The sequence below is a fragment of the Xenopus laevis genome, chromosome 2S (genome assembly GCF_017654675.1).
Source record: "Xenopus laevis strain J_2021 chromosome 2S, Xenopus_laevis_v10.1, whole genome shotgun sequence".
Lineage (NCBI taxonomy): Eukaryota > Metazoa > Chordata > Amphibia > Anura > Pipidae > Xenopus > Xenopus laevis.
In genome coordinates, this window is record NC_054374.1 from 164,933,073 (window position 1) to 164,960,963 (window position 27,891).

Sequence of the window (27,891 nt, forward strand, 5' to 3'; positions counted from 1 at the left end):
CAGAGAGAAATATCTTCTATTTATAGACAGGATTTATGCTTTATTCATCACTTAAGCACACTTTACATCATCAGAACCGGCACAGAATATTCCTTCTCTCTCTATTTGTATTCATAAACGTGAGTTGGAGCTGCCATATTGTTTCCCTAGGTTTAACGGATGTGCTTCAGTGTTTATTAAAGGAGAACTAAAGCCTAACTAAAGAAGTAGGTAGAAATGTTGTACATGATGTTTTGTGCTTCTGTACCAGCCCAAGGCAACCACAGCCCTTTAGCAGTAAAGATCTGTGTCTCCAAAGATGCCCCAGTAGCTCCCCATCTTCTTTTCTGCTGATTCACTGCACATGCTCTGTGCTGCTGTCACTTACTGAGCTTAGGGAGCCACTCACAATATACAGTACACATAGAATAGAAATGTCACAATATAAGGCTGATTAGTAATTAATACACATAATTACTACATGGCAGCACAGAAACCAGTGCAATTAGCATCAGAATTTAATAATTAGCAAACCTGTAGCATCAGCTTATATTACAGACCAACCTCATTTTCTGCTGGATAATTAGTTAAATTCATGGTTAATTCCGCTGCTGGAATGTGCTGTAATTAACATGTCACTGTTTTGCAGGGCAAGCTCTATTATTAGCCTGTTATTATCTCAGATGCTTTTTGCCTGGGCTGCTCCTAATTAAATCATTCGGTTATAATTTAGCAAAGACAATTGTCGAGTATAGTAAGTGTGTTCTTAAATGTGGGGAAACGCGAGTTAGACAAGGCTTTCTGGCAGAGCATGTCCTAGAGAAGAAACCTCTATGTTACTGATATTTACTGCACATTTCATGGGCCCTATTATTTATATGAAACAGAACAGTACGGCATATGGTCCTAGTTTAATTTTTGCTGAACAGTTTTCTGTTACATAATGTTTATCATTGTAAACAATGAGTAGATAACCAAGCATTCTGTCACACAGACACAGACCCTGTTATACAGATAGCTAGACTCTCAGCCATAAAGCAGGACAGGACTGCTGGGATCAGAAAGGATCTGTGCAGCCACTGGGACAGAATGTTCTGTTATACAGATAGCTAGAATCTCGGCTGCCATAAAGCAGGACAGGACTGCTGCTTACAATGGGGATCAGAAAGGATCTGTGCAGTCACTGGGACAGAATGCTCTGTTATACAGATAGCTAGAATCTCAGCTGCCATAAAGCAGGACAGGACTGCTGCTTACAATGGGGATCAGATAGGATCTGTGCAGTCACTGGGACAGAATGTTCTGTTATACAGATAGCTAGAATCTCAGCTGCCATAAAGCAGGACAGGACTGCTGCTTACAATGGGGATCAGATAGGATCTGTGCAGTCACTGGGACAGAATGTTCTGTTATACAGATAGCTAGAATCTCAGCTGCCATAAAGCAGGACAGGACTGCTGCTTACAATGGGGATCAGATAGGATCTGTGCAGCCACTGGGACAGAATGTTCTGTTATACAGATAGCTAGAATCTCAGCTGCCATAAAGCAGGACAGGACTGCTGCTTACAATGGGGATCAGATAGGATCTGTGCAGCCACTGGGACAGAATGTTCAGTTATACAGATAGCTAGAATCTCAGCTGCCATAAAGCAGGACAGGACTGCTGCTTACAATGGGGATCAGATAGGATCTGTGCAGTCACTGGGACAGAATGCTCTGTTATACAGATAGCTAGAATCTCAGCTGCCATAAAGCAGGACAGGACTGCTGCTTACAATGGGGATCAGATAGGATCTGTGCAGCCACTGGGACAGAATGTTCTGTTATACAGATAGCTAGAATCTCAGCTGCCATAAAGCAGGACAGGACTGCTGCTTACAATGGGGATCAGATAGGATCTGTGCAGCCACTGGGACAGAATGTTCTGTTATACAGATAGCTAGAATTTCAGCCATAAAGCAGAACAGGACTGTTGCTTCCAGTGGGGATCAGATAGGTTCTGTGCTTCTGTAGCATAACAGTGTGGCACAGAAGAGAAAACAATACGGCAACTTTCTCAAATACTAATGAATACAAATATGTAGAAAATAAGATTAGAATAAATTAACCCAATGTGTTATACTGAATGTAGAAATATAAAGTGCAGCTAAAGCCTAATTTAACAAGGGCACGTTCAGTTTTGTGTTGGTCCTTAGAAATGTAAATTATGATTGTGGGAGAAGCTGGGCCCCGTGAATGTCGTGTTTGGGGAGATGCTGACACAATGGTCCTTGTGCTTTATGTTCCTCAGTGTGTAGATCAGTTGATGAAGATTCAGGCCGAACTGCAGGAGACAGTGAAGGATTTAGCGAAGGCCAAGAAGAAGTACTATGAAGCCGAACAGATGGCTCATGCGATGCGGGAAAAAGCCGACATAGATGCCAAGTACGTTCCCTGCGAGTGATATTACTGGCCAATAACATGGCGGCTCTACAATAATTCATTCATTGCTGGGCTTGGCGCCGGGTCAGGCAGGCGGAAGGGAGCGGAGTCTGCGCCCCGACAGTTTCACATAAAGACTCGTGGGTTCATTGTCAAAATAAACATCCTTAAGTCTTTGATTCACAAACAACAGGGGGTTTGAATGTAGTGGGACATGTTCATTTAAAGGAGACATATAGGATAAATGGAAAAAGCCTAATTTTGTACGCAATTATAAATAATATGTGGTGTTGGTCTCACATTGTGCTAAAAATTTAAGTGGGAGCAGCCAATCAAGCACAGGATACACAGTAGATAACAGATAAGTACTACTATAGTTTATATAAACAAGCTGCTGTGTAGCCATGGGGGCAGCCATTCAAGCACAGGATACACAGTAGATAACAGATAAGTACTACTATAGTTTATATAAACAAGCTGCTGTGTAGCCATGGGGGCAGCCATTCAAGCACAGGATACACAGTAGATAACAGATAAGTACTACTATAGTTTATATAAACAAGCTGCTGTGTAGCCATGGGGGCAGCCATTCAAGCTGGAAAAAATGAGAAAAGGCACAGGATACACAGCAGATAACATATAAGCTCTGTAGTATACAATGGGATTCTTCAGAACTTATCTGTTATCTACTGTGTATCCTGTGCTTGAATGGCTGCCCCTATGGCTACACAGCAGATTTTTATATAAACTATAGTAGTACTTATCTGTTATCTACTGTGTATCCTGTGCTTGAATGGCTGCCCCCATGGCTACACAGCAGCTTGTTTATATAAACTATAGTAGTACTTATCTGTTATCTACTGTGTATCCTGTGCTTGAATGGCTGCCCCCATGGCTACACAGCAGCTTGTTTATATAAACTACAGTAGTACTTATCTGTTATCTACTGTGTATCCTGTGCTTGAATGGCTGCCCCCATGGCTACACAGCAGCTTGTTTATATAAACTATAGTAGTACTTATCTGTTATCTACTGTGTATCCTGTGCTTGAATGGCTGCCCCCATGGTTACACAGCAGCTTGTTTATATAAACTACAGTAGTACTTATCTGTTATCTACTGTGTATCTTGTGCTTGAATGGCTGCCTCCATGGCTACACAGCAGCTTGTTTATATAGTGAATAAAGTACCCCCTTTTGTAAAATATAAGGATATTATAAGTTACCGAGGAGTTTCATGACCATATAAAAACACAAGGCCGAAGGCCGAGTGTTTTTATACAGGTCATGGAACTTCGAGGTAACTTCTAATAGCCTCATATTTTGCAACTGGGGGTACTTTATTTATTATAATACACAAGTTTTGGTGAGTCATTTGACAGAAATTACATCCGAACTCACAGTTTATAAGGATATCATTTAAAAGATATTCATGGCTTTTGTGTATTATATAAACTATAACTTTCAAGTTGTGATAGGAATCATCCTCATCATATATTTATTTCTATAGCTCCAGCTCCGCAGCTCTTTATAATAATCACGTGGAAATGTTTGCCAGGCTGCCTGCTCTGCTCCTCCCCAGCACTACCTGCTCTGTGCTGCTAATCTGCAGACATTAAGAGAGAATAATATAGTCATAATTCTAAAGTGCTGCAGCTTCTGGGAATTACCAGGACTTGACTGTGTCTTAATTGTTCCAACATGACAATTGGCATTGAACTACCTGAAAGCCAACAAAAGGCCACAGCATGGGCAAGTAGCCCAAGGACCTCCCACCCTGTTTATATTTTGGATTTCTGGCAGGGAAACCATGGGATGCCGCAGACTGCTTTTTATAGCGCAACTTTGAATCCAGAAAGGTTTTAGCAGAGAGAGAGCCGTTGTACAGTTGTTTTCATTACAGGATAGCAAATCATACACTGACATTTTAATCATTTTTATTGTGACTTTATTGAAATCATGGATCAAAAAGGTCAGTTTAAGCTTAGGCCAAGAGTCTGAGGATTGGGCTGATGGTTAAACCTGATGTTCCCATGTATAGGTTGCCAGTTTGCAGCCCTCCCACTGTGACCGTTCAACAGCAGCCAGTCAGGTAGGGGTTATAATATTATGTCTTCCACTGTGCTTAAAGGACCAGTAATATCAACATTTTTTTTAAAAAAATTCATTAGTATACACTGAAAAAAAAAAACAAGGCAAATTACATTTTAAAATCGCAAAGTCTTTATTAAGAAATAACTTGCTGAAACTCCTCTTGTGCTCCTTTTCAGGAAAGGCAATCCATTGTGCGGCGCTCGATTTCTCCTCCCTCCCTTCCTTATAGGAGATTGCCAGGTTGGAGAAATCAAGCACCGCACGATGGATCGTCGCCCTGTCGCCTTTTCTGAAGAGGATCGCAAGCGGAGTTTTGGTAAGTTCTTTATTAATACAGGTATTGGACCTATTATCCGGAATCATCGGGACCTGGGGCTTTCCGGATAACGGGTCTTTCCGTAATTTGGATCTTCACACCTTAAGACTACTAGAAAATCATGTAAACATTAAATAAACTCAATAGGCTGGTTTTACTTCCAATAAGGATTAATTAAATCTTATTTGGGATCAAGTAGAAGCAACTGTTTTCTTACTACAGAGAAAAAGGAAATCATGTTTAAAATTTTGGATTACTTGATTATAATGGAGTCTATGGGAGACGGCCTTTCCGTAATTTGGAACTTTCTGGATAATGGGTTTCCGGATAACGGATCCCATACCTGTATAGACTTAACATTTTTAAAGTTTAATTTGTCTTGGTGTTTTTTTTTTCCAATGTATACTAATGATTTTTTTTTTTTTCTCATTGATGTTACTGGTCTTTTAAGGGGTGGTTCAGTTTGTTTAACTTTTAGTATGCTGTAGAATGGCTAATTCTAAGCAGCTTTTCAATCGGCCTTTGTTTTCTTAATTGTTTTTAAATTGTTTACTTTTTTCTTCTTTGTTCCCAGCTTTCAAATGGTGAGGTCACTGACCCCATCTAAAAGCAAATGCTCTGTAAGGCTACAAATGTATTGTTAGTGCTACTTTGTATTCCTCATCTTTCTATTCAGGCCTCTCCTATTCATATTCCAGTCTCTTATTCAAATCAATGTATGGTTGCTAGGGGAATTTGGACCCTAGCAACCAGACAGCTGAAACTGCAAACGGGAGAGCTGCTGAATAAAAAGCCAAATAACTCAAAACCACAAATAATAAAAAATTAAAATTGCAACCTGTCTCAGAATATTACTCTCTACATCATACTAAAGGTTAATTTAAAGGTGAACAACCGCTTTAATTCACTGTATAGGGCATCCTGTATGTTATACTCACATGTCCCAGCCAGTCCCTCCTGCACTAAATAATGTGCTTACAACATGGAGTAGTGACATCAGCAGAAACTGCAACAAATATTTATCTAAGATAAGGAAATCAAAGAAACATTTTATCTTATCTTTCGAGAAGAAAGGGTTCCCTGGGAATGCAAGACTTTGGAACCCAATTTAAGGAAATAAATATTATATAATTCATAATGATCCTTCCAGGCATTACTGAACTATAACTCCCGGCAGCTGAATTGCCACGTCGCTGGCTTTCTCTGGGAAAGAGTAGAGTCATCCTGTATATCTGTAGATGACTATCAGGAAGTAGTGACAATTAAAGCTTAATTTGGGCCCCGCAGCTGACAGGTCTGATGTCAATGATACATTGATCCTTTGTTTGTTTTGTCACAGATCCAAACTCAGCCTGTTCCAGTCCAGGATAAGCTTACAGAAGGCAAATGTAAAGGTAAGTCTCTTGGACTCGCAGCCAAGGCTCACCCTCCTGCCGTGCATTCAACTTTCCCTTTTGTGAAACCTTTCCCATGCTTCTGGAATCATAGATTGGCTCCCTACTAACCCCTGCAGTTTTTGGAGTTGAGTTCAATAACCTTTGCATAGCATTGTCACGCATTCACTAGTGAGAATACTGTACTAGGGAAGCAACATGGCAGCCCTCATCTATATGTAAAATGAATATGGATTTTAACCTGGTGTGAATTTTTGTCAGAAATCCACCCGTGTGTGCAGTGACAGGGGATGCTATTAAAGGAGAACTAAAGCTTAACTACCGAAGTAGCTAGAAATGTTGTACATGATGTTTTGTGCCTCTGTACCAGCCCAAAGCAACCACAGCCCTTTAGCAGTAAAGATCTGTGTCTCCAAAGATGCCCCAGTAGCTCCCCATCTTCTTTTCTGCTGATTCACTGATTCACATGCTCTGTGCTGCTGTCACTTACTGAGCTTAGGGAGCCACTCACAATATACAGTACACATAGAATAGAAATGTCACAATATAAGGCTGATTAGTAATTAATACACATAATTACTACATGGCAGCACAGAAACCAGTGCAATTAGCATCAGAATTGAATAATCAGCAAACCTGTAGCATCAGCTTATATTACAGCCAGGGAAGCTCATTTTCTGCTGGATAATTAGTGACGAGCCCTAAGCTTAGCTTCTCAACAGCCAATCAGAGCCCACTGAGCATGTGAGTGTCACAGACACTTTCCAAGATGGTGACCCCCTGTGACAAGTTTGAAGTCCTGGATCATTGCTGCTATTGACAAGCTCAAACTTTAGCCTCGTGCAATAAGTTCACTATGTTAAATATGCCATTTTTCGCCATATTAATTTTTAGGGTTTAGTTCTCCTTTAAAGCCACTTCAACAGGTATCCGGTGTCATTGGCATTTTCTCCCCCAGCAGAGAAAACACCAATGGTGAAATGTGACCAGCTCTATGTATTGCATAGAAATCTAACAGCTGGAGGGCCACACACTGGGCATCAGTCATGTAGCTGTTCACTCTGTACTTTCTTTACTGTATAAGTCTATCCAAATTCCACACCAACACACACACACACTCACTTTCGGATTTATATTTCCTGTCTGTGTACTTTTCTCTCCTCGCTGTGCTCATTTTATAGTTCATAAAGGCAAATCCATTTGCAAGAGGGCTGCTGCTCGCTGCGTTATGCAAACCATCTGTCAGGTTTGTACAGCGAGGGATACAGCACTTCCTTTAACCCTTTTGCTGCCTGACCATTTTATCTGCCATCAAGCGGCCTGGCTTAGATCAAAGGGGAAAGTAACATAGTGACATAGTAAGTTAGTTTGAAAAAAGACACACGCCCATCAAGTTTAACCTTTTAGGTCTATGTATAACCTGCCTAACTGCTAGAGGAAAGTGAAAAACCCATCTGAAGCCTCTCCAATTTGCCTCAGAGGGGAAAAAATCCTTCCTGACTCCAAAATGGCAATGGGACCAGTCCCTGGATCAACTTGTATTTATCAACATTGAATCTCATTTGCCACTTAGCTGCCCAGATTGCCAGTTAGTCAAGATCATGTTGCAAGTGCCACATCCTGGATGGAATTAATTGGGCTGATAGTTTTGTCTCATCTGCAAACACCGATACATTACAAGACCCTCCCCTAAGTCATTAATGAACAAGTTAAATAAAAGTGGACCCAATACTGAGCCCTGAGGGACCCCACTAAGAACCTTACTCCAAGTAGAGAATGTCCCATTAACAACCACCCTCTGTACCCGATCCTGTAGCCAGTTTCCTATCCATGTGCAAACGACTTCATTAAGCCCAACAGACCTTAGTTTAGAAAGCAGTCGTTTGTGGGGCACGGTATGAAACGCTTTGGCAAAATCCAAATCTACTGCCCAGCATGCTACTTACCTCATCATGAAAAGCAATCAAATGTGTCTGACGTGACCTGTCCTACATAAAGCCATGCTGATTGCTGCTCATAAAAGTGTAGAATCTGTGGGGAGTGATTTACATCCAGCCGCTCACTGAGTGGTCAGTATATATATATATATTTAACACTCTTCTCTTTTCATCCAGTTAAAAGCACGGAGATCCGAATGCAACGCCAAAGCCACCCACGCCCGGAACGACTATCTTCTTACGCTGGCAGCCGCTAATGCCCACCAGGACCGCTACTGCCAGATTGACTTGGCCAACGCTATGAAGGTGAGTTGCCCATAGAGTGCCCATGTGTCCCAGTGCCCATTGCACAGTGATGGCTCCTAACCAGTTTTATAGTCTTGTCCTGTTTCATTCTTTATTGTGTCTGCAGTCGTACTTGCCACTAGGTGTTGGTTTGGGGGTTCATGTGCTCCCCTGCTGATGTTGTTGCAGTTGAACAGATTGAGTGATGCACTGCTGCCCACAAAGCTGTGGGTTTGAGTCACAGGAATTCAGTGACTTCTGACTGTTCATATCTCTGCTGAATGGTGTTTGTGCAGTGGGGTGATTAGATCCCACATTATGACCAGGCACTCCAGGATTAAAGGGGAAGTATTACGCCGTATAATATATATAGTAGTCATAACTCACATCATTGCCCTCTTGCACAAGCACTGGATATGGATGCAGTATGGTCTCTATTCTTCCACTTCGTGACATTTCCTTGCCTTAGCCCTGACCACATGGCAGCCAATCAAATGATTGCTTTCATTGTTCAACCTGCAGCTGTCTGAAAAAAGCCAGTCTTTGATTGGTTCCTGTGGGTTACTGCTCATGTACACATTTTTATAAATCAGCCCCTGTGTTTTTTTTATGCTGGCGCTACATTGCTGAAAAATCCTAAGGATTGTATCGTATGCATTGAATATTTTAGATTGTATGCTCTATGGAGCAGGGCCCTGTTTACCTTCTCAATTATCAGTCAGTGTTTGTATGTAGTGTTTGTACTGTATGTAGTTTGCGATTTGATATATGCGCCCTTCTATTGTACAGTGCTGCAAAATATGTTTGCCTTTATAAATATATGATCATAATTCTGATTCTGCATTAATATGGCACTGCTGTAGAATGCATTAGTGTATGATAGTATAGCATGGAATGTTTCCCACACATTACCATCCATTAATAACACTGTATCGTCCCATGAGAGTTACGGCAACCAGAATTCTTTCTTATCACACTGCCAATAATTGAGAAATATTGTATCATCCATCCATCTGCCTCTTTATCATCAGATGTCACACACAGCTTGAAGGGTCATGGTTTGGGGCAAACTGAAATATCAGCAGAAAAGATTCTATTGAGAATATTCTTTCTTTGGAAATTGTTACAATAACTAGAACCAAAAATAGTGTGTTTCAGGGCTCATTGCATTCTATTTTGCTGCTGACTTATGCTTAGTACAGGGGAATACCTATGCTGCCATAGTTTTATGGGATCTCTCTGTACAGACTATGAGCAAACTTAGGGGCTGTTCCTGCTGAATTGTGCTTAGTACAGGGAATACCTATGCTGCCATAGTTTTATGGGATCTCTCTGTACAGGCTATGAGCAAACTTAGGGGCTGTTCCTGCTGACTTATGCTTAGTACAGGGAATACCTATGCTGCCATAGTTTTATGGGATCTCTCTGTACAGACTATGAGCAAACTTAGGGATTGTTCCTGCTGAATTGTGCTTAGTACAGGGAATATCTATGCTGCCATCGTTTTATTGTATCTCTCTGTACAGACTATGAGCAAACTTAGGGACTGTTCCTGCTGAATTGTGCTTAGTACAGGGGAATACCTATGCTGCCATAGTTTTATGGGATCTCTCTGTACAGACTATGAGCAAACTTAGGGGCTGTTCCTGCTGAATTGTGCTTAGTACAGGGGATACCTATGCTGCCATAGTTTTATGGGATCTCTCTGTACAGACTATGAGCAAACTTAGGGGACTGTTCCTGCTGAATTGTGCTTAGTACAGGGAATACCTATGCTGCCATAGTTTTATGGGATCTCTCTGTACAGACTTTGAACAAACTTAGGGACTGTTCCTGCTGAATTGTGCTTAGTACAGGGAATACCTATGCTGTCATAGTTTCATGGGATCTCTCTGTACAGACTATGAGTAAACTTAGGGACTGTTCCTGCTGAATTGTGCTTAGTACAGGGGAATACCTATGATGCCATAGTTTCATGGGATCTCTCTGTACAGACTTTGAACAAACTTAGGGACTGTTCCTGCTGAATTGTGCTTAGTACAGGGAATACCTAAGCTGTCATAGTTTTATGGGATCTTTCTGTACAGACTATGAGTATACTTAGGGGACTGTTCCTGCTGAATTGTGCTTAGTACAGGGGAATACCTGTGCTGCCATAGTTTTATGGTCTCTCTATACAGACTATTCATTCAGCCTATAATAGTTCAATTAAGCCAATACAAAGAGCATTTTTGCATTATTGGCCCTTGTTATTAGCATGGCATAACATACGCTCTAATATATACATGAGCGGGGTACCTTGCATTGAGTACACTCGTGAGCAGGGCTATGGCTTTAGTTGGCTATAATTTATAATGGCAGCTTTCTTATTCTTGGTCTCCCGTCTCTAGTTCTTTACATCCCATTGTTGGCACCTTCCCATTGGCCACACTGCTTTCACTCTGGCTTTCATGGACTTGGCCCAGGCTACCAGGGGACATCTGCAGTCTTTTGCCTCCAGTCAAGCAAGTGTATATTAGACTTGCAGCTGGGCACACAGGAGAGGTGTCTGGCCTCTGGGAATGGAATAAATGATGTAGGAAAATCCAGCTAATCATTCAGGTTGGCACAGTAGCCTTAGGGCATTGCACTCTATTCCCAGCTAACTCTTTTGTCATTCTATGCCAGTTCTTTGTCTATAGTAATCATTTCCCCAGGTTTTATTTCACCCAAATATGAAGTTTCCTCAGATGTGCAGCTTTTATTTTGCTTTGCGACTGTAAGCCTTTGGGGTCATCATGCCTCCCCCCCCATCAGCCTTATTTCCTGCCAGAATTAGTTTTTTTTTTCTCTAGGGAATTATTTCATTCTTATCAGAAGCTTTTGTCTCTGTATTCCAGCATTTCTGGACCGGATCCAGTACAAACAACACATCACAGAGTCTCGTTCCCGTCAACAATGGCCCAGGTCTATTTAAAGCAGTTAAGAGCGGTATCATAATCAGCTCCGATCTGCGGAGAGATGAGATATTCCCCGGCAGCCGATTCATTTCAGCAATGGCTTTTTCTCTTTGGCGGGTCCCTGATATTTCTCTTTTATTGTCGGGGATTGAGTCTGATTCCACTTCCTCTGACTTTTCTGCTGCGAGGGTCACAGACGGGATAAGAGGTTACTGGGATCTAATTGGATTTGCTTCCCGACCGCATTGTTTTTATTCTAGGGCATAACATGAGGCAGGAGATTGGTGGAACTTTCATACAGAAGTGTCTCTTGGGGTACAAGTGGGGTGACTTGACTCAGGGGCAGAATGTTAGAGGAGCAGTAAAGAAACTCTCCGGGCAAGTTGTGGATAGTAAGAGGCTGGTATACTGGGGCAGTGTGTATAGTAAGGCAAGACAGTCTCAGGAGAAGGGACTGTAACTGTGGGGTAGTGTGTGTAGTTAAAGGAGAATTAAAACCTAAAAATGAATATGGCTAAAAATGTCCTATTTTATATAGTGAACTTATTGCAGGAGGCTAAAGTTTGAGCTTGTCAATAGCAGCAATGATCCAGGACTTCAAACTTGTCACAGGGGGTCACCATCTTGGAAAGTGTCTGTGACACTCACATGCTCAGTGGGCTCTGATTGGCTGTTGAGAAGCTAAGCTTAGGGCTCGTCACTAATTATCCAGCAGAAAATGAGCTTCCCCTGTAATAAAAGCTGATGCTACAGATTTGCTGATTATTAAATTCTGATGCTAATTGCACTGGTCAGGGCTGGAACTAGGGGTAGGCAGAGTAGGCACGTGCCTAGGGCACAAAGCTGGGGGGGGCGCCAGGCACGTATCTTCTATGCCGCCTGCCTACCCCCTTTCTTCTGTAAACTGTCGGCTCGCGCTTGCGTATACATTGGCGTATGCGCGCCAGCGTCTGTTAGGGCATACACGCTAGCGTTCGTTCGTGCATGCGAACACTAAGTCAACGCTGCAGCTGTCCAGGTTGCCCAGGGTGCCTGGCTGGCCTGGCTCTGGCACTGGTTTCTGTGCAGTGGCGTAACTAGACTCCTAAGGGCCCTGGTATGTAAATGTACAACTAGGCCCCCCTGCGCGACCCCGCCCCCCCCCCCCCCCCCCCCCCGTGCATTGGATTGGAACACAGTCTCCCATAGACTCCATTATAATCAAATAATTCAGCTTTTTAAAAACAATTTCCTTTTTCTGTGTAATAATAAAACAGTAGATTGTACTTGATCCCAACTAAGATATAATTAATCCTTATTGGAAGCAAAACCAGCCTATTGAATTTATTTAATGTATATGTGATTTTCTAGTAGACTTAAGGTATGAAGATTGAAATTACGGAAATCCATTATCTGGAAACCCCCAGGTCCTGAGTATTCTGGATAGCAGGTCCCATACCTGTACTCAAAGGATATAAGCAAAGGAGTCTGAAATACATTTTTTTCTGTGTTAATGACAAGGGTTAATCAGTGCAGCATTAAAGGGGTTGTTCACCTTTACATTAACTTTAATATGGTGCACAGAGGGATTTTCTTAGAAAATTTGCAATTGGTTTTTTAATGTTTTTTATTTGCGGTTTGCGTTATCTAGCTTTTTATTCAGCAGCTGTCCAGTTTGCAATTTCAGCAGTCTGGTTGCTAGGGACCAAATTACCCTAGCAACTATGAATTGATTTGAATGAAATATTACAATATGAATTGCAGAGAGCCAGAATAAAAAAAAAACAAGTACCAATAACAATAAATGTATAGCCTTACAAGTCATTGTTGTTCAGATGGGGTCAAAAATCCCTCATATTGGCCCCAGTAATCTGTGTACCTGTGCCAGCAGCAGCAGCCAAGGTATTGCCCCAAAATCTGTACCTGCACCAGCAACAACCAATCCATATTGCCCCAAATCTGTACCTGTGCCAGCAGCCACCATATTGCCCCAATGTGCCTGTGCCAGCAGCCACCATATTGCCCCAATGTGCCTGTGCCAGCAGCCACCATATTGTCCCAAAGTGCCTGTGCCAGCAGCCACCATATTGACCCAATATACCTGTGCCAGCAGCCACCATATTGCCCCAATGTGCCTGTGCCAGCAGCCATTATATTGCCCCAATGTACCTGTGCCAGCAGCCACCATATTGCCCCAATGTGCCTGTGCCAGCAGCCACCATATTGCCCCAATATACCTGTGCCAGCAGCCACCATATTGCCCCAATGTACCTGTGCCAGCAGCCATTATATTGCCCCAATGTACCTGTGCCAGCAGCCACCATATTGCCCCAATGCGCCTGTGCCAGCAGCCATTATATTGCCCCAATGTACCTGTGCATGCAGCCACCATATTGCCCCAATATACCTGTGCCAGCAGCCACCATATTGCCCCAATGTGCCTGTGCCAGCAGTCATTATATTGCCCCAATGTACCTGTGCCAGCAGCCACCATATTGCCCCAATGTGCCTGTGCCAGCAGCCACCATATTGCCCCAATGTGCCTGTGCCAGCAGCCACCATATTGCCCCAATATACCTGTGCCAGCAGTCATTATATTGCCCCAATATACCTGTGCCAGCAGCCACCATATTACCCCAATGTACCTGTGCCAGCAGCCACCATATTGCCCCAATGTACCTGTGCCAGCAGCCATTATATTGCCCCAATGTACCTGTGCCAGCAAGCCCAACAGCTATAATATTGCCCCCTGTACTTGTGCCAACAAGCCCATATTGACCCTAATCTTTACCTGTGCCAGCAGCAGCCCAAAATACATCAGATCATATTGCCCCCAATATGTACATTTGCCTTCAGTAGCAGCATAAAATATACAGTATCCCCCAGCCAGATCTGTACCTGTGCCAGCAGGAAGCATCATAGAACAAGCCCTGTTCAAATGTCTTTGGTGCGAGGCACACTAACGCGCCAGAACTCTGCCTCTCTCTGCCTTGCAGCCATGTAAATGACGTCATTGACGCATGCACGCACGCAAAGCCGCATCGTGTTGGGGCAGTTAGATTATTAGATACTATTTAAGGCCCGGCCCCTGGCCCCCCCTTCCTCTCTACGATGCAGTTCAAAAGCTCTGCGATAAGAGCCAGGCCAGAGCTGCCAGAGAGCCGAGGGGGAAGGGCAGGGGCTGCCAAAACCAAGATGAATATTGGCGCCGCAACCCTGCACCGCCGGTGACGTCACACATAGTGCGCCACTGGAGGAGCGTGCATTTGAAAATCTGGAAACAATTTTATCCCTCTGTTGGGTTGCGGGCCCCATCGGGGGTGCAGGGGCCAGGGCCCTGGTACCGCCGCACCCCCTGCACCCCCGGTAGTTCCGCCACTGTTTCTGTGCTGCCATGTAGTAATTATCTGTATTAATTACTAATCAGCCTTATATTGTGACATTTCTATTCTATGTGTACCGTATATTGTGAGTGGGTCCCTAAGATCAGTAATTGACAGCAGCACAGAGCATGTGCAGTGAATCAGCAGAAAAGATGTGGAGCTACTGGGGCATCTTTGGAGATACAGATCTTTACTGCTAAAGGGCTGTGGTTGCCTTGGGCTGGTACAGAAGCACAAAACATCATGTACCCCCGGAAATCCAGACAGATTATTAGGCGAGGTTAAGGCCAAGGAAATGGTTTTTGAAGTTCCAAGGATTTAAACTGTCCTACCTGTTGTTCAATATTATTATTACTAAGGGTCGCGAATACTGAATCCTAATTTACATATGCAAATTAAGGGTGGGAAGGTGAAAACATTTTTTACTTCCTTGTTTTGTGACAAAAAGTCATGTGATTTCCCTCCCCTCCCCTAATTTGCATATGCAAATTAGGATCCGGCCAGGCAGAAGGATTCGGCCGAATCTGAATCCTGCTGAAAAAGGCAAAATCCTGGCCGAATCCTGGATTCGGTGCATCCCTAATCATTACATAAACAGGAAATCCATAAACCAGTTATCACGAAAGCTCTGAATTACAGAAAGGCTGTTTCCCATAGACTCCATTATAATCAAATAATCCAAGTTTTTATAAACGATTTCCTTTTTCTCTGTAATAATAAAACAGTAGCTTGTACTTGATCCCAACTGAGATATAATTAATCCTTATTGGAAGCAAAACCAGCCTATTGGGTTTATTAATATTAATATTTACATGATTTTCTAGTAGACTTAAAGTATGAAGATCCAAAATACAGAATTCCTTTATCCAGAAAACCCCAAGTTCCAAGCATTCTGTATAACAGGTTCCATACCTTTATTATATACTGATCAGCCTGCAGCTCTACAGTTGTGGAAAGATAGTGGGAGTCATTTAGTAGCAGTCATTTAGCAGCTGGAGGGTGGCAGGTTGGACATTTAATAAATTTGGCCCCTAACCCTTCCGCAGTGTATTTTCTCTGCACACAATATGGCATTAAAAAAGAAGGAAAGCTACCAAGGCAGTTTATTGCCAATAGGTTATCCACAATAGTGCAAGCTACAAAGCCATTTTTATTCTTTAGAATGCTTTTCCATACCCGAGTAAACAGTTTGTTTAGGATAGCAGCTGCCATATTAGCTTTCTGTGACATCATGTCCTTCCTAAATCTCTCCCTGCTCACTCATAGCTCTAAAATCAGATTACTGCAGGGATTGGGGGAGAGGAGCAAACTGAGCATGCTCAAGCCCTAGCCCTGGAGGTTTAAGCTGAAAACAGTTAGTCTGATACAGAAGATATATGAAATGGGAAGGAGCACACCAAAATGTCCAGGCAATGCCTTAGTTCATATGCAGATTTATTGAGTGCACAAGCTTTCGGGGTCAGAACCCCTTCCTCAGGTGCAGAAGCCCATGAGTACACAATAGAAGGAAAGAAATGTGCTGTTTCTTTTGACAGAGGACTCAGAGCAGCATTACGTTGAGGGTTTACTGGTGTATTTATATAGATCTTTCTGATAAAGCTTACTTACTTTTAGCCTTTCCTTCTCCTTTAAAGCACCCATTACAATACTATAGCAATAGTACTATAGTACTATATAGCGTTAAGAAGGCTTGGCTGCTGCCTGGTCTGAATATGGGGCCCTATGGTTACAGTTGTGGGGCCCATAAACCCCCAAGTGAGGATAAAATTGCTCTCTGCACGTTTTCCACGTACAGACGCTTCACCCAGTCGCCATAGTAGAGATTCGCTATTTGGCCCAAACAGGAAGAACAGGGGAAAGTCGCTGTCATTGGAATATACGTTTCCCTCGCGGAATGTGGCCCTTCCCTTTCATCAACAAAGCTCCTCTCAAGCCACATCTGAGGCTCGGAAATCAGGCCGATCCAGCCCTTATAAACAAACTGTCCCATATGCAGTGTGTCTCAGGGTTGCTAGGACGGAGTTAGCAGCAACGGGGAATCCTCGGAGATAAATCACTTTGTACAGCTCCTCCAGTCTAGTCGCCCAGTGCAGTGGGTCCTAGCTCCGGGGTGCATGGGTGCTTTCCCACTTACAGTTTCTTCTCGGTGAGCTCCCAGCCTGTTAAATTGATCACTTAGGAGAAACGATGCGGTAGCAGTGAGCAGGCGGGGAGAATCCATCTTCAAAGTGATTTATTCTTTCTCCCTCTCCCTGTGCAATAATTGGTGTTTTTGTGGAATTAGTCACTTCCTATAGCAACACTGACGCCTGTATAATTCCCAGGCTTGTTATGGTTTTGGTGAGTGTCTCCAATGCCCTTTATTTGGGATAAGATATAAAACAGTACCAGGGTGGGCAGATTTTTAGGAGAATCCTGAGATTTATCTGTTCTCAGCAGTGAAGTCGCTGCTTCCCATAATTAGGTGCTGGCGTTCTGTTGTTCCGCAGTCCCACCTGCGATCGCTCCTTACTCACCCCCAGAGATCGTTCCTTACTCTGGGGGTGACTGACAGTTTTACTAGTGCAGGCTGACAGGCTGCCAAAGCAAACATGTTCGCAGTACATTAGGTATATGTGTGAGCTATTTCTCAGCCAACTGCCACATTCCGCCATGTAATTTGCTCCCGGGAGCAAAAATGTGCGGCACACATGGAAGGGAACAACCAAGAACCCAGGACTAGTTATTAGCATTTGCTCCCACCATGGAGCAGGGATCTTTTAACCCTTGTGCTTTTTTTATTCTACGAAAATTGCCACCCAGGATGTCTCCTTAAATGGGTTGTTCACCTTTAAATTAACTGTTAGTATGATGTAGAGAGGGATATTCTTAGACCATTTGCAATTGGTTTTCATTTTTTGTTATTTGTCGTTTTTGAGTTATTTAGCTTTTTATTCAGCAGCTCTCTGGTTGGCAGTTTCAGCAATCTGGTTGCTAGGGTCCATTTGCCATAGCAACCATGCATTGGTTTGAATAAGAGACTGGACTATAAATAGGAGAGGCCTGAATGGAAAGTCAGAAATAGAAAAGTAGTTATAACTATAAATTAATAGCCTTGTGGAGCCTTTGTATTTTTATAGATGGGGTCAGTGACTCCCACTTGAAAGCTGGAATGAGTCTCTTTAAATGGGTTGTTCACCTTTAAATGAACTTTTAGTATGATGAGTGATATTATGATGCAATTTGCAATTGGATTTCATTTTTGGGGGTTTTTGAGCTTTTTATTCAGCAGCTCTCCGGTTGGCAATCTGATTGCTAGGGTCCAAATTACCCCAGCAACCATGCATTGATTTCCAATAAGAGACTGGACTATAAATAGGAAAGGGCCTGAATGGAAAGACAAGAAATAAAAAGTAGTTATAAATATACATTTTTTTTTAGTGACCCCCACTTGAAAGCTGGAATGAGTCAAAAGACATAGGGAAATATTTTATAAACTTTTTTTTAAAAAAAAAAATGAAGGCCATTTGAAAAAGAGTTAAGATTTGCCTTTCTATAACATCCCCTTTATCCCCATTAGTAACATAGTAAGTTAGGTTGGAAAAAGACACACGTCCATCAAGTTGAACCTTAAGTCTATATATAACCTGCCTAAAGGAGGCCATAGATGCACAGATAATATTGTATGAAACGAGTTTTCGTGTGATATTCGCTAGGGATGCACCGAATCCACTATTTTGGATTCGGCCGAACCCCTGAAACCGTTGCAAAAGATTCGGGCGAATACTGAACCGAATCTGAACCCTAATTTGCATATGCAAATTATGGGTGGGAAGGGGAAAACATTTTTTACTTTACCATGTTTTGTGACAAAAAGTCACGCGATTTCCCTCCCCAACCCTAATTTGCATATGCAAATTTGGTTCAGCCAGGCAGAAGGATTCGGCCAAATCCGAATCCTGCTGAAAAGGCCGAATCCTGGCCAAATCCAGAACCGAATCCTGGATTCGGTCCATCCCTAATATTCGGTGCGTGTATGGTGGGAAAAGAGCCGACCGATAGGCAGAAGACTTGGATATCGGTCAGCTCAGCGATCGGGCTGGACGGAAAATTTTGATCGGGTGCCTTTGAAGGCCCCTAAACATCGGCCATTGTAGGTGCTGAATCATCAGATACAGGTAGAATTTTGTTTCTATATGTATATCTGATGATTCAGCTCTACACGTGTGTATTGAATCGAATAATCTTTCTTGGAAACATCTTTTCCAGGAAAGATCATAATTGTTACATCTATGGCCTCCTTAACTGCCAGTTGATCCAGAGGAAGGCAAAAACCCCCATCTAAAGTCTCTCCAATTTGCCTCAGAGGGTAAAATTCTTTCCTGACTCCAAGATGCAATGGGACCAGTCCCTGGATCAACTTGTACTATGAGCTCTCTCCCATATCCCTGTATTCCCTCACTTGCTAAACACCATCCAACCCCTTCTTATACCTATCTAATGTATCAGCCTGTACCCCTGATTCACTTCCCAGCTCTCCCTGTAACACCCCTTTCCCTCCTCTAATCTCATTGGCTCCCTCCTGTCTGCTGGGAGGAGCTACTAGTGAATAAAGCATCCGACCCTTCCTTGTACCTATCTAATGTATCAGCCTGTACCACTGATTCACTTCCCAGCTCTCCCTGTAACACCCCTTTCCCTCCTCTAATCTCATTGGCTCCCTCCTGTCTGCTGGGAGGAGCTACTGGTGAATAAAGCATCCGACCCTTCCTTGTACCTATCTAATGTATCAGCCTGTACCACTGATTCACTTCCCAGCTCTCCCTGTAACACCCCTTTCCCTCCTCTAATCTCATTGGCTCCCTCCTGTCTGCTGGGAGGAGCTACTGGTGAATAAAGCATCCGACCCTTCCTTGTACCTATCTAATGTATCAGCCTGTACCACTGATTCAGGGAGACAATTCCACATCTTCACATCTCTCACTGTAACAAACCCCTTCCCAATATTTAGCTGAAACCTCTTTTCTTCTAATCGGAATGGGTGACCTTGTGTCAGCTGGAAAGTGACTTGCCCAGGGTAAAGGAGCAACATCCCACAAACTGAACCCATGTCTCAGAGTCAAGTGACACCTATTTATAAATGATGAAATATCAGATAATCCTTTTTTGTTATTTAGTGCTTGTGGGACATTTCACTGGGTGGGAGGAAGACTTGGTCAGCCTGGTCACTGACCCCCCCCCAAACACCCACCCACCTCAGTCACACGCACATGGTACATCCTGGGAGGAAATGATTAATCATATTGGTTATACAGTGACCAAGCAGAAAATACCACTGTGAGAGGGGGGATGAAATTTAGTTTGTATCCAGTGTCAGAAATTATATATTTTTTGCATTAAATTCCTCACATTTTCCCTTTGGCTGTGTCCCTGTAATTATATCTTATTTAGCTTTTTGCTTTTCTGCATTTCTAGGGTTAAAACCATGCCCCCCTCCCACCGGCAGGGCCAGCTTTAGTTGTGACTTTAAATTGCTTAAAGGGGATGTTCACCTTTGTATTAAAGGAGAAGGAAAATATTTTTCCACTTGGGGCTGCACAATGTTAGGCACCCCAAGTGATTCTATTTACTTACCTGAAACCCCGGGCTGGTGCTCCTATCAGCAGAAAACTGCACCGGCCGGGGTTATACCAGTGAGCACCACGGAGTGATCCTCTTCCGGCTTCTTCTTTCTTCAAATTTCCCAGGGCAGACGCATGCGCAGTAGAATGAAATAGCGACTTTTTAGTTAAAATTTGGCTTTTCGCTCTACTGCGCATGTGCAACCGCGAGAAGAAGCTGGAAGAGGATCGCTCCGTAGTGCTTGTTGGAAGAACCCCAGGCCGGTGCATTTTTTCCATTTTGGAATGGAATATACAGTGCACCTCTATGATTTAATTGCCCGGCAGAATGAAATATACAGTGCAACTCTGTGATATAATTGCCCGGCAGAATGGAATATACAGTGCACCTCTATGATTTAATTGCCCGGCAGAATGGAATATACAGTGCACCTCTATGATTTAAATGCCCGGCAGAATGGAATATACAGTGCACCTCTGTGATTTAATTGCCCAGCAGAATGGAATATACAGTGCACCTCTGTGATTTAATTGCCCGGCAGAATATAATATACAGTGCACCTCTATGATTTAATTGCCCGGCAGAATGGAATATACAGTGCACCTCTGTGATTTAATTGCCCGGCAGAATGGAATATACAGTGCACCTCTGTGATTTAATTGCCCGGCAGAATGGAATATACAGTGCACCTCTATGATTTAATTGCCCGGCAGAATGGAATATACAGTGCACCTCTATGATTTAATTGCCCGGCAGAATGGAATATACAGTGCACCTCTATGATTTAATTGCCCGGCAGAATGGAATATACAGTGCAACTCTATGATTTAAATGCCGAGCAGAATAGAATATACAGTGCACCTCTATGATTTAAATGCCCGGCAGAATGGAATATAGAGTGCAGCTGTAGCTAGGCCTCTATAACTGATTTTCCCAGCAGTATGAAATGAATAATGTAGGTGGCTTTTTATCTCTAACTTGTGGCCCTTCGCATTGGATATTACAGCCTAGTGCCAGATACTCTAATTCTCCTGGAACCATTGGGTCTTCCTCAGAGGGGACACAGCCTATCCAAGCGTTTTGGTAGAGCAGTTAATATGTGGATCTAAGGTGGTCCCACACGCAGACCTGGAAGTAGATCCCCACCAGTACCATAGAGGGACAGAAAGCATAGTGTTCATTTAGGAAGTGCCTTTCCTGCTCCACCCTACTCCACTCCACCCTACTCCACTCCACATGTGCAGCACTTTACAACAGCCCCAGCCACATCATCATTTTTTTCAGATTTCAGTTAATATTTACACCTTCATGTACATATTTACACCTTCAGAGCTGCCCTATCAACTGTTGCGGCAGCTCAAGTCCCAGCAACCCCTGAGAGTTGGTTCTTGTTCAGCTTTCAGCTATAGGGCTGGAAAAATCTCCTATTTAATATAAATGTCATTTTATTAATTATACTTGGGCTGCATGCACCTGAATGGCAGGAAAAAATCAACAACTATACAGGTGTGGGATCTGTTATCCGGAATATTATATTATGTAGAAAGCTCCTCATTATTGAAAGATTGTCTTCCATACATTCCATTTTATTAAAATAATTTTGCTGTGTAATAATAAAACAGTCGCTTGTACTTGATCCCAACTAAGATATAATTAATCCTTATTGGAGGCAAAACCAGCCTGTTGGCTTTATTTAATGTTTATATGATTTTCTAGTAGACTTAAGGTATGAAGATCCAAATTACAGAAAGATCTGTTATCCGGAAAGCCCCAGTCCCAAACATTCTGGATAACATATCTGTATAAGGAAATCAAACTAGAACCCTTAATTCATAGTTACAGTATATATACATTGGGGGTGATTATTAATATTACTGTTAGGGATGCACCGAATCCGCTATTTGGGATTCAGTCCGAATACCGACCCGAATCGGAATCCTAATTTGCATATGCAAATTAGTGTCAGGAATGGAAAAAGTGGAACAAATTCTTCTTTTGTGATGAAAAGTCACGTGATTTCCCTACCCGCCCTTCATTTACATATGCAAATTAGGATTCAGTTCGGCCAGGCACAAGGATTTGTCCGAATCCTGATAGAAAAAGGCCGAATCCCGAACCGAATCTTGGATTCGGTGCATCCCTAATTACTGTATTAAGGCTGTTTTATGAATGGTTAGGCAAGTGCTGCTAAATTGAGCCATTGGAAAGAAAATAGAAACTGTATCCTGCCATAAAACAAAGTATCCTGCAGAAATTGCAGAAATGAAACCCATCGTCACACGCAGGTACTGTATTACACTCAAGGTACTACCCGCGGAGGCCAGCCTGGGAGATGCACATATACTGCCACCTGCAGGTTCTTATAAATACTGCACCCACAGAATGATAAATGTATTGCAGCATTTTTGTTTTATACCGTAGTCTGTTTAATAACGGCAAAAATATAAATGGAATCATTCCGCCTGGTTTCTGCTCATAATATCCAAAATAAGTCACTACAGTCTGTTTATTAAAAAAAAAAGGTCGGCCTTGATTTGGTGAAGCCTTGTTGAATATAAATATGAATATAAAAAGTTCTGTGCCTCTTGACACCTCTATATAGTCAAACAGCTGTCCCTGAAAAAGCAGTATAGGAATGGGACCTGTTATCCAGCATGCTTGGGACCTGGGGCTTTCCAGATAGCGGATCTTTCCGTATTTTGGATCTTCATACCTTAAGAAAATCATGTAAACCGTAAATAAACCCAATAGGCTGGTTTTGCTTCCAATAAGGATTAATTATATCTTAGTTGGGCTCAAGTATAAACTACTGTTTTATTATTAAAGAGAAAAAAGGAGAGGATTTTTTTTAAAAAAAAATTGGATTATTTGGATAAAATGAAGTCTGGCCTTTCCTTAACTGAGCTTCCCGGATAATGGGTTTTCGGATATACCTGTATATATTGCTGTTCTAATCAATGATAGCACAGACCAAGTGTCACTTGATTGGTTATTAGGCGCCAAAGACCATAATCAAAATACATTGAGTGCCATTGCCGTAGTTAAGGCACTGTTGCACCCTGTTTGCAGCCTGGAACACCCCTCTAAAAAAACTGCAATTCCCCAAGGGAGCAGAAAAATCCGTAATGCCCATGCAGAGCACCCTGGCACTGGATGTTATAACGTGCATACTTGCTGTGCATCTCTCCATGCCTTTACAAAGCAGGAACTTCTAAAGAATGTGGAGGCTGAAAGTTGTAGTTCATCAATAGTTGGAGTGTTGCAGGCGGGGTCAGGATGTGAATACTAAACTTCCAGTGACAGTAAAAAAGGAAGGTGTTTTTGCAATTGAAATTAACCTTAAAGGGAAAGGTAACCCCCAAATAGAAATTGTAATTGACCTTAAAAGGCAAGTTAACCCCCAAATAGAAATTGTAATTGACCTTAAAAGGCAAAATCAACCCCAAAATAAAAATTTGCCTAAAAAAAAAGAAAACCTAATTCTAAGCAACTTTCCACTATACATTTATTTTCAGTGCTTGTAAAAAGAAAACAACAGTTGCTATTGAGAGCAGCATTTGCTCAATTCCTGGTTGTTTTAAAACAGTGTTGCAAAAGTTTCTGCGGCAAAGACAGGTCTGTTAATCTGCTGGTTTGTTTTACATTGTATTAACAGTCTGAACCAGCAGTGCAGAGAATAGAGAGGCACATATGTAACTTTCAATAGCAATATACATACAAACAACTTAAATACCATAGAAAATGTGTAATGAATGTACAATGCAAAGTTACTTATGATTATGTGTAGGCAAAAAACTATTTTTTTGGGTTGACATTCCCTTTAATAGCCAAAGGCTGGTGGGTAATGCTGAGAGATGTAGTTCAGCAGCATCTGGTGGGTCACAGGATGCCTATTTCTACTGTTTAGACCTTCATGTACTACAATGAAAACTTACGTTTACAACTCCCAGCACCCCCTCATAGCTGAAGCTGAAAAGTGTCATGCCAAAGCTCCCTCTTTTGGTAATATTTGTTATTTTAGCTGCTCATTTGCCCCCGGGCAGGGTCCCACGCTGTGCACTCATGCAGGACTCCGACCTCCGTAAACGAAACTGAAATGTTTTCTCATTCTTTATTTCTTTGGCGGAAGTCGGCCAGACCCAATATTACTCTGCTTGTATTTTTAGACCCCATTGTTGGAATTCTTGTCTTCAAGGAAATATCCGACTCAGAGCAGAATATATAATGGATGAAGTCCCGGCTTTAGCAGTGCGGCTGCACCTTTGTCAAGTGTCTGTTCAAATGAGAGACTTACAGTTCATATAGAAGGTCTGTTTGGAAATGGTGCCTGTTGCCCACTACAATGCAGTTCTTCTGTAGATGGATGTAATAGCGGGAAGTTTGTGACGCATTCCTGCAGGGATGTAGTTATTTTTTTATATACATACATACATACATACAGTATATTTGATAGAATGGTGTCCGTGATCTGCTCCCCATTGTAAGCAACAGTCCTGTCCTGCTTTATGGCAGCTGAGATTCTAGCTATCTGTATAACAGAACATTCTGTCCCAGTGGCTGCACAGATCTTATCTGATCCCCATTGTAAGCAGCAGTCCTGTCCTGCTTTATGGCAGCTGAGATTCTAGCTATCTGTATAACAGAACATTCTGTCCCAGTGGCTGCACAGATCCTATCTGATCCCCATTGTAAGCAGCAGTCCTGTCCTGCTTTATGGCAGCTGAGATTCTAGCTATCTGTATAACAGAACATTCTGTCCCAGTGGCTGCACAGATCTTATCTTATCCCCATTGTAGGCAGCAGTCCTGTCCTGCTTTATGGCAGCTGAGATTCTAGCTATCTGTATAACAGAGCATTCTGTCCCAGTGGCTGCACAGATCTTATCTTATCCCCATTGTAGGCAGCAGTCCTGTCCTGCTTTATGGCAGCTGAGATTCTAGCTATCTGTATAACAGAACATTCTGTCCCAGTGGCTGCACAGATCTTATCTTATCCCCATTGTAGGCAGCAGTCCTGTCCTGCTTTATGGCAGCTGAGATTCTAGCTATCTGTATAACAGAACATTCTGTCCCAGTGGCTGCACAGATCCTATCTGATCCCCATTGTAAGCAGCAGTCCTGTCCTGCTTTATGGCAGCTGAGATTCTAGCTATCTGTATAACAGAACATTCTGTCCCAGTGGCTGCACAGATCCTATCTGATCCCCATTGTAAGCAGCAGTCCTGTCCTGCTTTATGGCAGCTGAGATTCTAGCTATCTGTATAACAGAGCATTCTGTCCCAGTGGCTGCACAGATCCTATCTGATCCCCATTGTAAGCAGCAGTCCTGCCCTGATTTATGGCAGCTGAGATTCTAGCTATCTGTATAACAGAACATTCTGTCCCAGTGGCTGCACAGATCCTATCTGATCCCCATTGTAAGCAGCAGTCCTGTCCTGCTTTATGGCAGCTGAGATTCTAGCTATCTGTATAACAGAACATTCTGTCCCAGTGGCTGCACAGATCCTATCTGATCCCCATTGTAAGCAGCAGTCCTGCCCTGCTTTATGGCAGCTGAGATTCTAGCTATCTGTATAACAGAACATTCTGTCCCAGTGGCTGCACAGATCCTATCTGATCCCCATTGTAAGCAGCAGTCCTGTCCTGCTTTATGGCAGCTGAGATTCTAGCTATCTGTATAACAGAACATTCTGTCCCAGTGGCTGCACAGATCCTATCTGATCCCCATTGTAAGCAGCAGTCCTGTCCTGCTTTATGGCAGCTGAGATTCTAGCTATCTGTATAACAGAGCATTCTGTCCCAGTGGCTGCACAGATCCTATCTGATCCCCATTGTAAGCAGCAGTCCTGTCCTGCTTTATGGCAGCTGAGATTCTAGCTATCTGTATAACAGAACATTCTGTCCCAGGGGCTGCACAGATCCTATCTGATCCCCATTGGAAGCAGCAGTCCTGTCCTGCTTTGAGTAAGGAATGGCATTTCAGTGCACAATTCCAGATTTCAATAGAAAACGGAGCATGAATAATCTTCAAGTCTGACAGACGTCTATGATCGGATCTGAAATGTAAACAGCAGATGTCTTTGTCTCCCTCTTTTGTTATGGAAATGGCTGGTAGAGACGTCTGCACGAGACACTTCGCCATTCCGATATCCCACAATTGAGACTTGGCTAATTACCCAAGAGGAATTGGGTTGGGGATTGTACCCCTATGTAATAAGAAGAGTAGAAAGACTCCCAGGCTAAGACGAATGGGGGTTAAATTTGGACAAGTTTTGGTTTCTCCAGTCTGGAAACAATCAAGAATGACTGGATGTAAAGGAATAATAATATGATGCTTTAGGGAGTTTGGTAACAATATGTTTTCGTTTCATATTGAGTAAAACAAAGGATCTCCTGTATATACAGTGTTGTGGGGGGGGGTGGATTGGGGTGCAGGGAGTTGTACAGTCCTACTTGATATAGTTATGAGGTCCAATAAAAGAGTCTGCCCTGCCTGCCGTAGTGAGGGCGTTCAAGCAATCTGTGCATAGGGAATACATTATTGGGGTAATTCTACTCATGTATAAAAGAAAATATGTAGAGTAAGCCTTGGGGCAGCTTAACAGCAGCACAGATACATTGTATGTGTGTGTGTGTGTATATATATATATATATATATATATATATATATGAAGCATCATCACAGTTACTTACCACGTATGCCCCGCCTAACGAGGAAGCAGAAAGTGTGTGCAATGGAGTCCTACACGCTACTACACGATACATACGCTTGAGAAAGGGAACGGATGTGTCCCGAAACGTCGCGTGAGTGTGGATGAATATAGCGTTTATGCTGGACTTTTAACAGATAAGTGTCTTGATACAAATGACGCTGCTACTATGTTGTGAAGAATGCCATTTTTTGATACATTTTAACAAGCTAATAAAAGCTATGTTTTAAATATGGAGTGCGATCTGGTTGGACCAATATAACTAAGAAGCGGAATTACTCACTGCTATTGGGATCAGCACCCTTGACTCTGATATACATTGGGATTAGTGCATCATAAACGTTGGAATTGTATATATATATATATATATATATATATATATATATATATATATATATATATATATATATATATATATATATATATATAGAAAGTGGTGAGCACAACTTTTCCTTGTTTGTTATAGTTAACAGAAGCAGTGACCAGCTCCATGTTGTAGCTCCCACCCTTCCCAGCTATAGTCAGGTGATATATATATATATATATATATATATATATATATATACTGTATATACACAAATTTGGCGAGGTTGCCAAACAAGCGGTTCTTTCACCCAATTTGAGGTGGATCATTGTTGGTCTATGTAGGCCGTCGGAATCAAGGACCACATCAATGTGCTGAAGCAGTCCTCCATCTGATTGGAAAAGGAAACCTGTCTAAACAACACTTCTGCCCCATACACAGGCCAATAAACTTTCACCTCCGTACAAAAGAACCGAGTTAGCAGCTTTTATCAGCCTGTGTATGGCCACCTTAATGGGTGATATGACTACTGTAACATCCAAGCAGTATC

At 42.5% G+C, this 27,891-nt stretch overlaps 1 protein-coding gene across 4 annotated transcripts in view; it reads left to right on the top strand.

Moving 5' to 3' along the window:
• LOC108709037 (F-BAR and double SH3 domains protein 2) overlaps nt 1-27,891 on the top strand; it is a 115,364-nt gene that overhangs the window by 51,844 nt on the left and 35,629 nt on the right. For all 4 annotated transcript variants that reach the window (XM_041584619.1, XM_041584620.1, XM_041584621.1 and 1 more), the window contains exons 6-8: nt 2,272-2,405; nt 6,150-6,204; nt 8,319-8,447. In XM_041584619.1, coding sequence (XP_041440553.1) covers nt 2,272-2,405; nt 6,150-6,204; nt 8,319-8,447 — 318 coding nt within the window. The remainder of the gene's footprint in view (nt 1-2,271; nt 2,406-6,149; nt 6,205-8,318; nt 8,448-27,891) is intronic.